Source organism: Abrus precatorius, unplaced genomic scaffold, assembly GCF_003935025.1.
Source record: "Abrus precatorius isolate BTA unplaced genomic scaffold, Abrus_2018 Scaffold6, whole genome shotgun sequence".
In the NCBI taxonomy this organism is placed as follows: Eukaryota; Viridiplantae; Streptophyta; class Magnoliopsida; order Fabales; family Fabaceae; genus Abrus; species Abrus precatorius.
This window is the reverse complement of record NW_020874406.1, coordinates 16,632,044-16,647,798: the sequence shown is the minus strand read 5'-3', so window position 1 is coordinate 16,647,798 and position 15,755 is coordinate 16,632,044. Positions and strand designations below refer to the sequence as shown.

The 15,755-nt window shown below is 33.3% G+C and overlaps 2 protein-coding genes across 2 annotated transcripts; one reads left to right on the top strand and one right to left on the bottom strand.

Moving 5' to 3' along the window:
• Positions 1-3,451: 3,451 nt before the first annotated feature.
• LOC113868856 lies at positions 3,452-8,457 on the top strand. The gene is made up of 12 exons (XM_027504812.1): positions 3,452-3,891; positions 4,005-4,080; positions 4,416-4,488; positions 4,834-4,917; positions 5,124-5,240; positions 5,498-5,959; positions 6,264-6,664; positions 6,746-6,845; positions 6,947-7,006; positions 7,086-7,172; positions 7,347-7,475; positions 8,132-8,457. Exons 2-12 carry the CDS (start codon positions 4,007-4,009, stop codon positions 8,432-8,434), a joined length of 1,890 nt encoding a protein of 629 aa, XP_027360613.1. The 5' UTR covers positions 3,452-3,891; positions 4,005-4,006; the 3' UTR covers positions 8,435-8,457.
• LOC113870270 (STS14 protein-like) lies at positions 8,457-13,795 on the bottom strand. The gene is made up of 2 exons (XM_027506863.1): positions 13,393-13,795; positions 8,457-10,357 (listed from the first exon to the last, which is right to left on the bottom strand). Exons 1-2 carry the CDS (start codon positions 13,793-13,795, stop codon positions 9,777-9,779), a joined length of 984 nt encoding a protein of 327 aa, XP_027362664.1. The 3' UTR covers positions 8,457-9,776.
• Positions 13,796-15,755: the final 1,960 nt, after the last annotated feature.

The window sequence follows — 15,755 nt, the reverse complement described above, 5'->3', positions numbered from 1 at the left end:
TATCTATACTCAACTGGAAGCTTTAATTTGATCAAGTTAAATGAATACAGCAAGGAAATAATTGTCAGTGATCAACAAGCCTTGATACATGCTAGCTCTTTTAAGTATTATTGCACAATCACAAGATGTCAATTTTTTTTTTATAGATATGGTCAGAGTACTTATTATAATATTTGAATAAATCTCCCTCTTAAACTAAAACTGAGTTAAATTTAGTTTATTTTTTCAAACTTCACATACTAAATGTCAACTATTGAGCAAAGGAGAGGTGTATTACAATGTCTCGATTAGATTAAAAATATAATTAAAATACTTTTTATACAATTTTGACAATACTTTTTTCTAAAATTAATTTTTAAAAGTGAGTGAAGTTTAATCTATTTGTAATGCACAATATTAAAATTTCTGTTTTTCATCCAGATTTTTCATTAGGAGCCTGGGAGGGAGAGACATAAACAACCAAGAACAAGGGAGATAGAGAAGTGGGGACAGAGAGAGAGAGAATATGCCTTTTGATGGTTATATATGATTGGCATTGACTAGCTTGTCCAAACCTATTTGGAAAGTTCACTTTTTCTGTCCCACAAATGGGATTCTATTGCACCTTCCCAAACCAAACCAGTTTGTGTCCATATTAGCCTCTTCCAGTTTTCCACCACAACATGCACAAACAGTCACTCACTGTCTCTTTCACCCTTCCCCCACGTTTAACTAATGGACACAACTAGTGTATATAACTTTTGCTAACTCGAGGCGCCCTTATCAGATCAGAACCCCCTCTACTAGAAGATTCATGATGCTGCAACAGCCAAATTATGATTCACATTTGGAAACAACACTTGTGATTTGGTTTAGTCACTTAGTGGTCTCATCTCATGATTTGGGCAATAGATGTACACTTTATTTGAAAAGTCACTTTCATTTCCTTTTTAATTTCCAATTTCCCTTCTCCTATGGCATGCTTTGATGTAGCACACGGTAAAAGCCTTGCCAAAAACTAGACAATACAAAATAATCACGAACATAAAAATGACTGTGATGTTTCCACTAGCTAGTGTCACCATGTCAGGCATGGTACACTAAGTACTTCTGTCACAAGTTCGTATGAAAACTAACTTTAATTTTGTTTAAACAGTGTTTTCAAAATTATTTTGGTTCTCATATGAAAACAAACAAACACTAGCTAATATAATATAGCTGGCAAAAAGGACAAAATATCACAAATAGAAAGTACCAGTCTTCAGACTAGTTTAGAAGTCCTCTCCTCTAAGCTGTTTTTGAATCTATTTGCGTATGATAAAACTTCTAATTTGTCCTCTTATATCAGTTCAGCCAAAAATTACTGTCCTTCATCAGTTAAAATACTCATTTAACTCTGTATGCATTTGAAAATATTTCTGTAAACAACAATTTTAACATATAAGCATGGTCACCTAATCTAGTCCTGTGTTTATAAAGTGGTTTTTTTCAAGGAGAATCTCAGTGATATATAAAACTATGTGAACTTGGATCCTTATTATAGGGATGCCATAGTTTGTACTTTTGTAATCCTATTCCTCAATTAAAGAGTTCTACTATATATTTTTCGAGGATTACATGAACCTAGGAAGCATGTCTGTCAGATTAATTTGAAAATTGATCCCTTCGCTTGATCTGAAACCATTTTCTACAAATTTCTCTTGTTATTAATGGTATTTTTGGGCATTGAAAATCGTCCTTCTGACTTAGATGCAATTTCGATAATAAGATAAAATAGAAGTTTCATTTGTTTATTTGTTGGGACAAGAAATTTCCACTCTGTATTGAAGCTTAAAATATCTGATGCGTCCAAAGAAGAACCATGTATTTTGTTTTGTTGCTCCTCAGTCCATTGGGAGTATAACTTCACTGAGATTTTGTCAAATTTGTCACTTACTATTTTTAATAAAGAATTAAATTAAAGTTCAAATGTTAATATTCATCTTCCCCTACAAGTAATGCCATTTGTTTATACATTATCTCCTTTATCAGGAAAATAGATAAATTGTTTGAGCAAAACGTTTCAACCCTAGCCTATCAAAGAAGTTTACCGGTCATTTTCTGTAGCCTTTCTTGGCTCTGTTTTCCACCTACCCTCTATGCTAAATAATAAGACAAGTTAGGTTAAGATAATTCTCTACACTGAATTTCACTGCGGTGACCCACCCCACCTCTTCTGCAATAGTCAATTACATAATATTTTCATTAGATAATACTATAGAAGTTATATTATTCATAAACACATCCTATAAGACTATTTTTTTTTATTTCTCTCCATCAAATTAATCATTGTATCTTATACTTTTCTTTCTTTTCTTTATGTTTTTCTCTTTGTTATACAAAAAGTTGTATAAAAATTTGTAAAAAGTTGGTATGTAAATTGTTTTATAACACCTGAACAGTTCTTACTAACAATGAGCCTATTTGTTTTAGTTCCTAAGCTCCAATTTTATTTTATTTTATTTTATTTTTCTCACCCTCCTTTCTGACTAAATAAGGGTGTAGGGAAAAAAGAAACTTTAATTGTCAATGGGTCTGTATTGACGACCTGGCCACCTTACTGCACTCCCATCCTTTATTTTTTGCATTGGTTATGGAACCAAAAAGGTTCAACCCCATTAGTATATTATTATATTTGTTGATTCTATGACAAACGTTAGTCTCTTTGACACTCAAGGACAATATGGGTATCTCCTATGTCATCCCTCAAAAAGCCATTTAGACAAAGAGAAACCCCACTAAACCTCTATTTTTCTTTTCAAGCATCCAATGTTCTTTATCGCTTACCTTTCATTCCTTTTGAGGAAAATCCTTGCCTTTTTCTTTCTTTCAATCTAGTATTTTGTTACCAGCTCACTTGTTTTCTCGTTATTGATTATAGAGTACTTTATCTAAGACTATAAGCCTAAAAACTAGAAAAGTAAAAACGAAATCAATGATTAAGCACTTAAACAGGAGAAAACAATTATTAAACAAAATGTTTGATTCGTAATACACAGAATTTACATGCTTAGTACCATTCCAAGTATGGAGATTTTAACCGAGGTTTCTCTAGCACTGTACATAGATTGCTCCAAGACACCTAAAAAATAAATAATACCCGGTTACTTCATTTACAATGTATCTTTTCAACCAAAAATAAACTAATATATGATTTTTGTCTCTTTTTTTTTTTTGTCTTCATTATCTATTATCAATTCAATTGGCTTAATGTCTAAGGTATAATTAAATGAAGGATGCAAAACGAGACAAAAGGATGGAGGGACGGTCACCAACTCCCACTTGTTTTCTCAACAAGAGAAGAGAATGTTGAAAATAAATACGCTGCGATGCATACATACACTTTCCACTTATAATGACTTAACAGTTAACAAGGCAGCCACTTTTTATTTTCTTCTTCTCGTTGGTCACACCTTGGATCTCTAGAGAGACCTTAGACTTTAGAGTGAGATTTGTCCACTTTTTGATGCTTTGACATTTTCCCCTCGTTCACCATTGTCAAAGTGATTCTACAAAGATTTCGTTCTTGAGTTAAAGCACACTCCATGAACTCCTTTTGATGCAAGTGCAAAAAAGCCACCCTTTACAAAGGACAGTAGTTGGTTAGCACAAGTAGTGAGGACTGAGGAGAGTCTTCAAAGAGAAGGCAAAAGACTAATCTTTTCACCACATTCATGCATGCTTATATCATAGACACTTAAATGATCACTTTGTGGTCACTTCCAGGAAGTAAGCTTCTCTATGCTGAATTGCAAAGGGACATGTGAAGTGTTAGAATCTGTTTACTAATCTCTGACAACAAAATTTGGACTCTGGACTAGTGTGTTTGGCTCAAGTGTGCTTCATCTTAGTTCTCGCTCGTGAAGTTCTTGGGTAGGATGGTGACTCTTTGTTGCTTTGTGTTTCCACAGTTGCAGTTGTTGTTTCTGTGAATTGTCAATTGTGTATGCTTCACTGTGAATAACTCTGATTTGGGTGGCTTTCAGGTATGGGGCTTGAAAGGGGTGGAGACCATAAAATGCTGGGACTGAAATTCACTCCAAGGCACAAGCGTTCAAAGAGGTTTTTTTGTCTTGTTTCTTATGGTTTAGCTTTTCATATTGCATAAATAAGTGTTCTTTGATTATCTGTTTGTCTATAATATCCTGATTTGGAACCATATATATACAAGAGGGGTTGCTTTTCTTATTGCGTCCTCTGCAATTATTTTTCCTCGTTTCTGGGACTAGTTTTACCTCTTCTATACTCTTACAAAGGGTGATAATTGGGGGCTTCATGAATGCAACTTGGTTTCCTCAAAGGGCAATAAACTAAATATGAAGATTCTCAATGAGTCAATACAGTACCAGGCATCAACTTATCTCATATTTACTTTGTTTACTATTTCTACATGGCAGTGTTCCTGATAAGAAAAGAATTGAGGAGGATGATCCAGATAATGGCCATGATTCCTCAGACCGATTGAAACTGGTATAGTCAATCACTTGTTTCCCTTTTTTTTTAATGATCTTTAGCATTAAGAGGCGTGTGTGATGCTTAAAAGAAACTTAATAATTTTTCTTTTCATTTTTTGACAATTTTATATCATGAATGCCAAGGGCAGCCAAAATCTTAAACAGTAACTATACTTTAAAAATTTAATGTGAAATGGATGAACAGAGAATTGATATTCTGCAAAAAGCATATTTTGATGTCATTAATCACTTCCATACAGTTGGGACATTATGGTCTATTTTGATTCCATTCTCTGCAGTCCCCACACACAACAAAATTTATTAGCTTTCATGCCTCAATATGGGTTTGATTTGGTTCCAGGACACGGGTTACCTCACGGAATGTGATAAAGCTAGGAAAAACCAAATCCCTACAGATGAAGTACACCGTACCCTGAAGCAAGAGGTACAATACCAGAATTTTTGCTCATCATAATTCTTTTGATGCATGTTTTACTGCAGTCGTATTTACTGCACTGTGGCCTATTTGGTCATGTCCTTTTTGTTTTCTTTTTTCGGTGAATTGCATCCATTAATGACTTTGTGCCTACCAAGTGTGACATGGACCATGTTCTTTTCATCATGTTAAAAATTAAAATTACCTTATGGCAGATTCTACTGCTAGAGAGGAGATTACAGGACCAATTTCAGGTCAGGTGCACCTTAGAAAAGGCACTTGGATACAGATCTTCATCTCTCGTAAATTCAAATGAGATAGTGATACCCAAGGTAGCAACAAGTTAAATAAATTCCGAGGCTATAAATATGCATTTGCATATTTATTTGTTGATTTAAATTTTCAATTATTGACAGCTTTGATCTGTTTTGTATTTATGGAATGTTTTATATTGACATTGATGTCACTAGTTTACTTTGCCTTATGTGTGCTTGGATCATAAGATTATTGTGCAGCCTGTATGTGATTATACATTGGTTTACACTTCTGTTTGTCAAATTTTATATTTTTACTGTTTTTTGTATTCCAGCCAGCAACAGAATTAATTAAGGAAATTGCAGTGTTAGAGTTGGAAGTTGTGTATTTGGAACAACATCTTCTCTCCTTGTACCGTAAAGCTTTTGATCAACAATTATCTCCTGTGTCTCCGTCTTCCAAGGAGGAAACTGTGAAGTCCCCTCTAACAACACCGAGAGCAAGATTCATCAACGTTCCTATGCCCGAGGTCTTAAGAACAAGAGAATTATCTACAACAGAATCTAACGACCATAAGCTTGAGACTCTGAAAAAGGAGCATAATAGATATGAATTTGAGACTTTTGGGAAAGAATATAATGGAAATGGGTTAGAAGAAAAGCATTTAGATTCTGGTGTTTATCGTTGCCATTCCTCGTTGTCCCATTGTCCAGCCTTTACAATGGCATCTCCTCCTGCAGAATCTTTAACTAAATCTCTGCGTGCCTGTCATTCACAGCCATTGTCCATGTTGGAGGTGAATCTAGTTTCATGGAAAATTATTTAGCTGGTTTTATGTGTAGTTTGGCTCCTTGCACGTTGAGTTGTTGCATAACAAATCAAAAAATACTTTTGAGTTTTAACTGAGGAGACTGTAATGGTTCCTCAAATTATTTATTTATTTATTTTCTCCATTTTTGTAGAAAACATATCAATATGTCACGTGAAAATGTGTTATGTTCACTTCTCTTTGCAACTACATCAGAATTATTTGCAGAGAGAGATTGACCTGTGTGGAGGCCTTCATTGGATTTTGACCTTCACCACTTGATTCTATGCAGTATACTCAAAGTTCTTCATCAAATATAATAAGTTTGGCTGAACATCTTGGTACCCGGATATCTGATCATGTTCCAGTACAACTTAATAAACTTTCTGAGGATATGGTCAAATGCATATCAGCCATATATTGCAAACTAGCAGACCCTCCCATGACACATCAAGGCCTTTCCTCTCCCAGTTCATCCTTGTCCACAACAAGTGCCTTTTCTATTGGAGATCAAGTTGATATGTGGAGCCCGAGATTCAGGAATAACTCTTTTGATGTACGGTTAGACAACCCTTTCCATGTGGAAGGGCTAAAGGAGTTTAGTGGTCCATACAGCACCATGGTTGAAATATCATGGATTTATAGAGAGAGTCGGAAATCGGGTGATACAGAGAAGTTGCTGCAGAATTTCAGGTGGTTATTGCATATTTCTATAAAGACAGTGAGGGTCTCATGTTAACAGTAATGGAAGTTTTAATGAGAATGTCCTTTCAGGTCACTTATTTGTCGATTAGAAGAAGTAAATCCTGGCAAGTTGAAACACGAGGAGAAGCTAGCTTTCTGGATCAACATACACAATGCTTTGGTTATGCATGTAATTATTATATGATCAAAGAATAAGTTTCGCTATAGTATTTTCCCATTCATTTTCTCATTTGATTAGTTGGGTATAATTTGTTCTTTGGTTTCTAATAGGCATTTTTGGCATATGGGATTCCACAAAACAATGTGAGAAGAGTCTTTCTTCTTTTGAAGGTAAACATTGAGAGAGTAGTAGCTTAAAGTCATTAAAGGATGAAACTCCTAAGCCCATGTGCTTGCTTGGTATTTGCAGGCTGCATATAATGTTGGGGGTCGTACAGTTAGTGCAGACACAATACAAAGTAGTATACTCAAGTGCAGGATGTCTCGCCCTGGACAGGTGATTCCATGTTTACAACCTCATCCCTGTAAAAAAATAAACAAAAAAAATACAATGGAAGTGCCATGCAGATATACTTTTGAAATATCTCCATAACATGCAAAGCATTTTATTTTTAATCCTAGAGACTAGTGACTTACATGGGTGTTTCTTCAAACTCGCTTCCTCTTGTAGTGGCTGCGCTTGTTGTTTTCTCCAAGGAAAAAATTCAGAGCTGGAAATGGACGACAAGCCCATGCACTAGAGCATCCTGAGCCACTTTCACACTTCGCACTCTGTTCAGGAAATCATTCTGATCCAGCGGTACTTTCCCAATTCTCATTTTTATTCAATTTTATTACATTTCTAACTTACCAATTTATCCAGTGCTTGATTATAGAAATCCTCCAAGGTCCTTCTACCTCGTATTGGATGTGACTTTGTACTAATGTACACATTTTGAAAAAAAAATATTAATTATTATGGTAAAATAAATTAATTTTACTAAAACACTCCTATTGATAGTTCTGAATTTATTGCAGTAATTAGGTGATAATTAATCTTGGAATTATTTTAATTGTTATTTGACAAAAAAAAATATTTCAAATAAGTAAGGTTATTGTTGCAGAAAGTAATAAATATTTTAGTGACAAATAATTTAAGACAATTGAAATGAAATACAATATCGGACAAAAGAAGAATTTGTTTGGGGCTTTGGACAATACTAGATACATTGGCAAGTATTCATGCACAAATCATTTTGACCTGTACTGGAATAGTTTTTGTACCATGATATTAAATAAAATTGGAATTAAATCATTTGCAGAAGTTGTTTACATGCCTTAATAAATTGACGCTGCCATCTGTGATGCTTGCCTTGGCGGTATTATTACATCTAGAAGCAATTAATTTTTAACTAACAACCATTTTTCCTTTGCTAAACTTCAATGAGTTGCTTATGCTCTGATGACCTTTGATAGGTCCGCGTATACACACCAAAGAGGGTGTTTCAAGAGCTTGAAGTTGCAAAGGAGGAGTACATTCGAGCTACATTTGGGGTACGCAAGGACCAAAAGATACTTTTACCAAAGCTTGTTGAATCATTCACCAAAGACTCAGGTTTGTGCCCCAGTGGTGTCATGGATATGATTCAAGAATCTCTTCCAGAATCCCTTAGAAAGAGTGTTAAGAAATGTCAGCTTGCAAAATCAAGGAAGTGCATAGAATGGACTCCACATAACTTCACTTTTCGATACCTCATATCCAAGGATATGGTTAAATGATTCTTGGAAGCATTACCTCTTAGTGTGGGAGACGATTGGCATTGTTTGATCTACGTAATTCTTTTTGTACAAAGTCGGAGGTAGCATCAACAGAAAATATAATATTGCAATGCATGTGAAGCATTTTGCATTTGTAATGTCTTGTTATGTCATTGGAGAACCTGTAGTTGCAGTAGTGTGTCAAAATAATTGAGATTCTGCAGCGAGCGGTGTAAATAATGTGTTACTAACGTACAAATCCCACACCACATGTATATGTTTGGTGATTGTCTAACTTGTTGGGAATTAAACTATTAATATAAGCTTAAAGACAAAACAAATGATAGCAGAAAACATGAAAATCAAAGGTGGGGGGGTTTTAGATCACCAATAATATAATCACACGACGTGGCAGCGGTAAAAAAATCATAAATGATTTACTATAACGAGTTTAGTGTTTGTTTGACTAGTCTGCACCTAAAACCGATTTTGCGTCTCCAGCTTGGAACCCAAATGGAACCAAAGAACAGAACAATATAGGAAAATAATCTCCAATCTCAAGTATGATCCACGTACTAAAATTTAAGATGACGTTGCAAGATTTTTAGGTTCACATGTTGATCCAAGTCCGTATTTGATCCCTTATGTGCACGTGAACTCCAGGCTAATTATTCGTCAGTGATATCACGATATCCACTTCCACTACTCGTACCCCAAAAGCACCAGCCCAATCACTGAGCTGCTTTTTCAGGTTGCATCTGTATACAAACAAATAAAAGATAAAAATAATTATATGTTAGACAATCCTCTCTCATTAGACCCAATTTTTTAACGTCTATATCATAAATTATTCAATTTAAATCTTAGATTAGCCATAAGTATTCTCTGAGGCAAATTTCGTACATAATTTATCCCATTCCAGGATCAAGAAATGCGTTTAAAAATATGATCAGAAAACCTTCTTAAGGCTGAGACAATTCCCCTTTCATATATAACTAGAGCTTTTAAAGCCAGATTTCTAATTACATTCAATATTAATTTTTAATTATTTAAGTAATAAAAGTGTGGAAAGGACGCACTTAAGATCCACCTTTCAAAAATACACAGGTAGGAGAGGAAATAACTTAAGTCAAAACAAATAAATCCATGCAATCTTATCTTGTGCCATGCTACTAGCTGATTCCGATTCACTTCATATATATGTAATGCAATTCGTGGCATGACATTGACAAATTGACATAGCAATATTACATTCTTACGACATTACGCCTACACGGCTACACCTAATCTAACACTTAAATAGCATATGCTTGATGATACATATAATTAAAGAGATAGTGAAAGGAATGCAGAATTAGCATAATTAGTAAGGGGTCTCCCCAATGACGTTTCCAGGTGGATCATAGAAACAAATGGTCAAGCTAGCTTGCTCCTTCACACACGTCGCTTGACTGCACCCCAATTCCGTTGAATTCCTCCACACAACCTGCGTGTAAACGCCGCACTCGTGCTTAGACACGCACGTATTATTCGCGTGAATGTAGAAATCTTTCTCCTTCACCCACTCCTCCACCGCCGCGCTCGGTGTCACCGCCATCATGCCCGCCCACAGCTGGTTTCCGCCGTACTTGCTCGCGGTGAGGTTCGCGAATTCGCATCCCTTTTTGTTCCTTTGGTACCGAACCAGAAGACTCGTCAAGTTCGCCAGCTTCTCGCTCCACTTCAGCGGTTCCACGCCCACTGCGCCTCTTGCCTCGTTGTGCGCCTCTAAGAACTCCCTCGCAGCTGCCGTGAGCGTCGGAGGCGGCGGCGCAGGCTCCGGCGCGGTGGCTGAGACGAGGAAAATGGCTAAAGCCGCCAGCGAAAACAGTGGATGATGGAACGTTTTCATTTTGACCTTATCTTCCTCTGAACGGGTATTCGTACGTGCAGTTGTAAATAAGGCTTAGACTATGCTATTGCTATATAGGAGGTACGAAGGGGCTCAAGTGGATTTACGAAACTGTCCTTGACATAACACATACTCACGTCGCCACATGAATGTTCTTTTTTTTTTTTTAAATCGTAAAACATTAACGCACATCGCAATATAAATGATGCATGATATACTCTCAAATTACACAATAAATTAATAATATAAAATTATTAAATAATAATAATAATAATAATAATAAATAACTATATTTTAATTTTAGGAAATTAAATACTTATCTATCATAGATATTATCGAAAGTCGTATAATTTTATCTTGGTTTGAAACATGGAGTGCAAGCTGTATTGCAGATTGTAGTGCGAGATTTTATTACTCGTGTCACTCATGCAGGATCCACTATCTGCTGGCAAGCAGCTTATGGATTTTCCCAATTCGGTGTTTTTGTTTCTACGTTAGAAAGTCGTAAGCCATTTACTTATTTTATTTCACATTATAGTTGTTTATTTCAACTAATAACTAAGGTACATTTTCAAAAGATTTTAATCTCTCTCTTTAACATACAAAATATTGTAAAATAATATTATTTATTATATTAAAATTATATATTGAAAATCGAATAAAAGTTTAAGAGGGGATTGCGTAATGGAGACAGCTTTGTGTTAATTATATTGTCATAAGCAAAACATCCACGTTGAAATAAACATTTTTTATTGGTAAACCATAACATAACATCATACATGAAGAAGGAATTGTATATTCTATAAGATCTTAAACCATTAAATCGTGAATTATAGTGGTTTATTAGTACTTGTTTTTATCCTCTTGATTCAGCAATACTAGCTATTTTAGTTTACCTTATTTAAAAATCATTTTATTAATTTTGTAAGAAGGGTTTATAAACACACACACAATTGGGTTCATAATATTAATGGTTAACTTCACCTTAACCCAATCCAAACCTAACCAACCCAATCTAGAATTTCAACTTGAGGCGACTTATGGGACAACAATTAATGTCAATCCAATGTTTTAGATTTTTCTAAAAAAAATAAAAGCTAAAAATTGGATTTAAATTACCGCATTATATACAAAATTATTTTATCATGTGTTTTCATAATTTGAATAGAGTAGACTTAATAGACTATTTTTTTTGTTGGTTTTCCCCTAATGTAATGTGTCTGGGGCAAAACTTTTGTTTTGAACAATTGATAGAAAACTTATAAACAAATAATAAAAGATATTAATAATTAAATAATAAATATGATTCACAGAGTTAAAAACTCCGAGGATAACTGATGCATGGTACAGGTTCAATACCAGCATGCATAATTACGTATCAGGATACTGTTTAACAGAACTAATAAACAGTTTGTTAAAAATATTTTATAATTTTTATAAATTATTTGTAGTTATTTTAATATTTTTAATATATCTCATTAAAATAAATTATTTTAAATATATTTTAATAAACTTTATAGTTAAATTTATGATATAATTTATAAACTATATATTTAAATACTTTTTTTTTATCAACGAGAGTTATTCTAAATAAGAAATGACTTAATATCGCTTAAATAAGATTTTAAGTTTAAATTTTTATATATATAAAAAAAATTAAGTCAAATCCAAATTAAATAAAGAAAAAAAATACTCATTTTTTCTTATAGTAACTATTTATGTATTTACACTAGTATTCTATTTTATTTTTTTTGGATATTTTCACACCTCATTTTCTTTATATTCAATTCTCTTTCATTTTTATCCTTTATTTTTCTATATACATCACATCACATATTTTTTTTTTTCTAAATTTTTTTTACTTTATTTGTTATTTCTCTTCTTCTCATACCCAAATTACATCTCCTGAATGCATGTAAAAACGTCATTACTATTTTATTTTTTTTAATCAGATCAGATATGGCAGTCTGGAAAAGTTTATGCATAAGTACTTGCAAAAAATAATCTAAGTTAAAATTTATTTATGCATTTTATGCTTTTAAAAAAATTATATTAAAAATATTTCTAAAAAATAAAAAATAAGACTCAATTTTAACTTATTAAAAGAGTTTTAATTACTAAAAAATGTAATTTTTATGGTTGTGAAAATGTGTTTCTAACCGCGCAGCTGAGAGGCTGAGGATGGGCCCAAATCAGTACCAAAGCGGGTAGCCATTGGATTATTAGAATACTGGCAGGAAAAGGACCGGAGTTGTGACCTAACCGGTATTAGTTATTTAGTTTGGAGTGTGGATAGAAAATTTTGTTTTGGTTCCATTATTTGGGGTATTGAGAGAATATAATAAGTTATTTTTTAGTTAGACCTTAAATTTAATGATTTGAACCCTTAAACTTAAGGCCTATCGAATTAACCTACCTCGATGGCTTTAATGAGAAAGAACGAACTTCAATACTCGTGAAATTGAGTTTGGCGTACCCGTCCATAATAAACAATGCACAGGCACAGAATGAAGTTTGTCTGTTATTTTTCTCCCAATTATCGTATAGTTATATGAATTGATCGAAAAAAAAAAGGGTGACCACCAAATAAATAGTTTTTACACGTTATTTTTATTATTTTTATTTATATAAATTAAAAATACACTTCCCTCAAGTTCAAGACTTAGGCAACTTAGCTTACAACTAACTTGTTATTTGAATACTGGACTCTGTTGGGTTCCTTTACATCTGGTAAGGGACATGTTTCCACACAATTACAAATAGGGACAGTTTTAATACGGTGGAGTTTTCTGCACAATCACAATGAGGAATGAGGATGCTCCATTTGATTACTCTTGTGGGGCACCGGCACACACCAGTCCATTTCCATACCAATTCACAGAACCGTTCTTGTTCTCCCACCAATTAACCCATACTCTTATTTGGGCCTTTTCTTCGCTACCACATACAAATTTAATGACCCATGAATAAATCTATTAAATTACAAATGAATATGAAACACTATAAAACTTTCCCCCAAAAAAACAAAAATCGATGAAAGTTAACTTACATCAATTACATGCTTATGGGCGATGAAGTCAGAGCGAACGGCGCTGAACAGAGACTCCGTTATCGTTAGTTTTGACAAGTGCAGTGCTGGCTTTAACGGCGAGATCACAGAGAAGACGGAGGGACAAAGGGGAATGAAAATGAGAGAGTGGGACGAGGAAGTAGATTCGGCCAGGTTGAAGCTCCTCCTCATCGGCCATGCGTGGCATGCACGTGCCGATGTACATTGACTCTGAATTGCAGAGGTAACAATTCGGGTTCTCCGAAAGCACCATGCTCGCGGGGATCGGTTGTCTGTACTCTTTTGTTCCCCCCATCATGTCCATCACCACGATCGACGACGGTCTCCGGAAAGACTCCGTCGCACACGCAATGCCGCCCTTAGCACTAGCACTTGTCGTTTTTGTCATCGTCGCAGAATGAGAAGACGCACACGCGCCCATTGCAGATGTTTACTTTGGACGGTTCCGTTTCGTGATTTATTCTATTTCTTATCTTTATTTTTATTTTTATTTTTATTTGTATATTCTGGATCTGGTTTCTTCCATGGTGACGTTGGTGTAAATGTCACATTGCGCCTTTGACTTTGACCTCTGCGCGTGCACTGAGAAAAGAAAAAACAATTAAAGCGACTTTACCCAAAGTGAAATAAAGAATCAGTCGTGACGCATCATGATATAATAATAGTTTATTTTTTAATTAATGATAATTGATTGCTATGATATATTCCCATTTAATCATATTACAACCAATGCTCATGCTATTTTATTTTAAGTCCTCTATTGCTGTATTTTTAATCAGAGTAAATATATTTTGCTCTTTTAAAATATATATTTGTCGATTTATTCAAACACTAATTTGATAATGTAATAGTGTTTGTTATAATTTAATTAATTTTTAAAATATATTATGACTCAAGCATGTGGAAAAAAAAACACACACAAAAATAGTCTTCAAGGGAAAAAATAGTATAACTCAAAGTATCACATTACATTTTTCATTCTTAATTTTCCTGATTCAAGTAATATTTGGCCTAACTTGATTTATGGTAACTTTATAGTTTCTTAAGCTAAATTTCTTTGGGCACTGTATGTTTTAATCTTGACATTTAAAATAAGGAATTAAAAAAAAAGGCATTAGTTAAACAGCTTTTGAACTATTTGTCTATAAATCTTATTTTATTTTAAAAAAATTTCCTTTTTAATGTTCTTTTTACTGGAATTTTATCTAGTCTAATTTCACCATTTAAGGAAAAGATAAGTTCAAAATGAACTGGGATAAACACTACCTTAAGTTTAGTTTATCTCAAAATAAGTTTTGTGCTTCTATTGTATTTGATCATTGAACAAAAATCCAAATCAAGTCAAACAGATAAATAAACAAAATGGATCGGTCTGCGTGGATTTGAAATATTTGTTCTTAAGCATGCAATTAATGTTTACTAAATTCAGAATTAAACAATAATTATAATAAAAACTGAGTATCAATCATCACACTACAGCATAAATATTAGTCAACAAAATTTTAAAACTTCTTTAAAAAAAACACTAAAATGAGATTCTCTAAAAAGTTTGAGGACACACGACTCAACTTTGATTAATTTATTTTAAAAAAAATATTTTTAAACATTGAATCAAAACAGATAAAGTATATTTTATTCTAATTTTAAATTTTTTAATGATTTTATCTTATTTTATTTTAGATCAATTTTGTGGTTTGAAACATTTTATGTTTTAGACTAATTTTAGACAAATACAATATTTTTAAGGTAAGAAAATTGCTAAACTTAAATAACATTTATATTTATTTTATTTAAAAAAGACAATGGTCTGTTAGATGTAAAATTACACCCATTCGATCCATCAAATTGTCTAAATCGTTCTAATAACTATAATTAATCTACTTTTCTTTTATATATAAATATAAATATATCATACATTACATAAAGAGAGCTTTCACCTATGCAACTCATGTCACGTGACGGCACTAAAATATTAATTATAGCATATGATAACAAATATTAGATGTTCACTTCAGTCAAATCAAATACTATTGTGAAAATTTAATATCAAACTAAACCAATCATTTAGAAGTGATTATTGCATAATTGAATATAGATAACAATATTGACTAATATTAATAACATATTGATATTTTAATATGCAATTTAACATTTAAAAAATTCATTTAACAAATAATTTCTTAAGTGATAAGGTGTTAAAGATGGATCTAAAATCTCCTGGTGAAATGTGACACAGTTTGTAGACCGCGGAAGAATGGTAGCTTGGGAATTAAGAAAGTCCAGTGGTTTAACATGACGCTTCTTGATAAATGGTTGTGGCGATGTGTTAATTGTTCTAGGGTGCAGGTTTGCATACTCTTTTTTGGAGAGATAAGTGGGTA

Coding starts and splice junctions, on each gene's coding strand:
- LOC113870270 (XM_027506863.1), bottom strand. CDS start 13,795: ATGGGCGCGTGTGCGTCTTCTCATTCTGCGACGATGACAAAAACGACA. Junction 10,358..13,392: donor CGGAGTCTCTGTTCAGCGCC/GTTCGCTCTGAC, acceptor GCATAGTCTAAG/CCTTATTTACAACTGCACGT.
- LOC113868856 (XM_027504812.1), top strand. CDS start 4,007: ATGGGGCTTGAAAGGGGTGGAGACCATAAAATGCTGGGACTGAAATTC. Junction 5,960..6,263: donor AGCCATTGTCCATGTTGGAG/GTGAATCTAGTT, acceptor GATTCTATGCAG/TATACTCAAAGTTCTTCATC. Junction 7,476..8,131: donor GAAATCATTCTGATCCAGCG/GTACTTTCCCAA, acceptor GACCTTTGATAG/GTCCGCGTATACACACCAAA.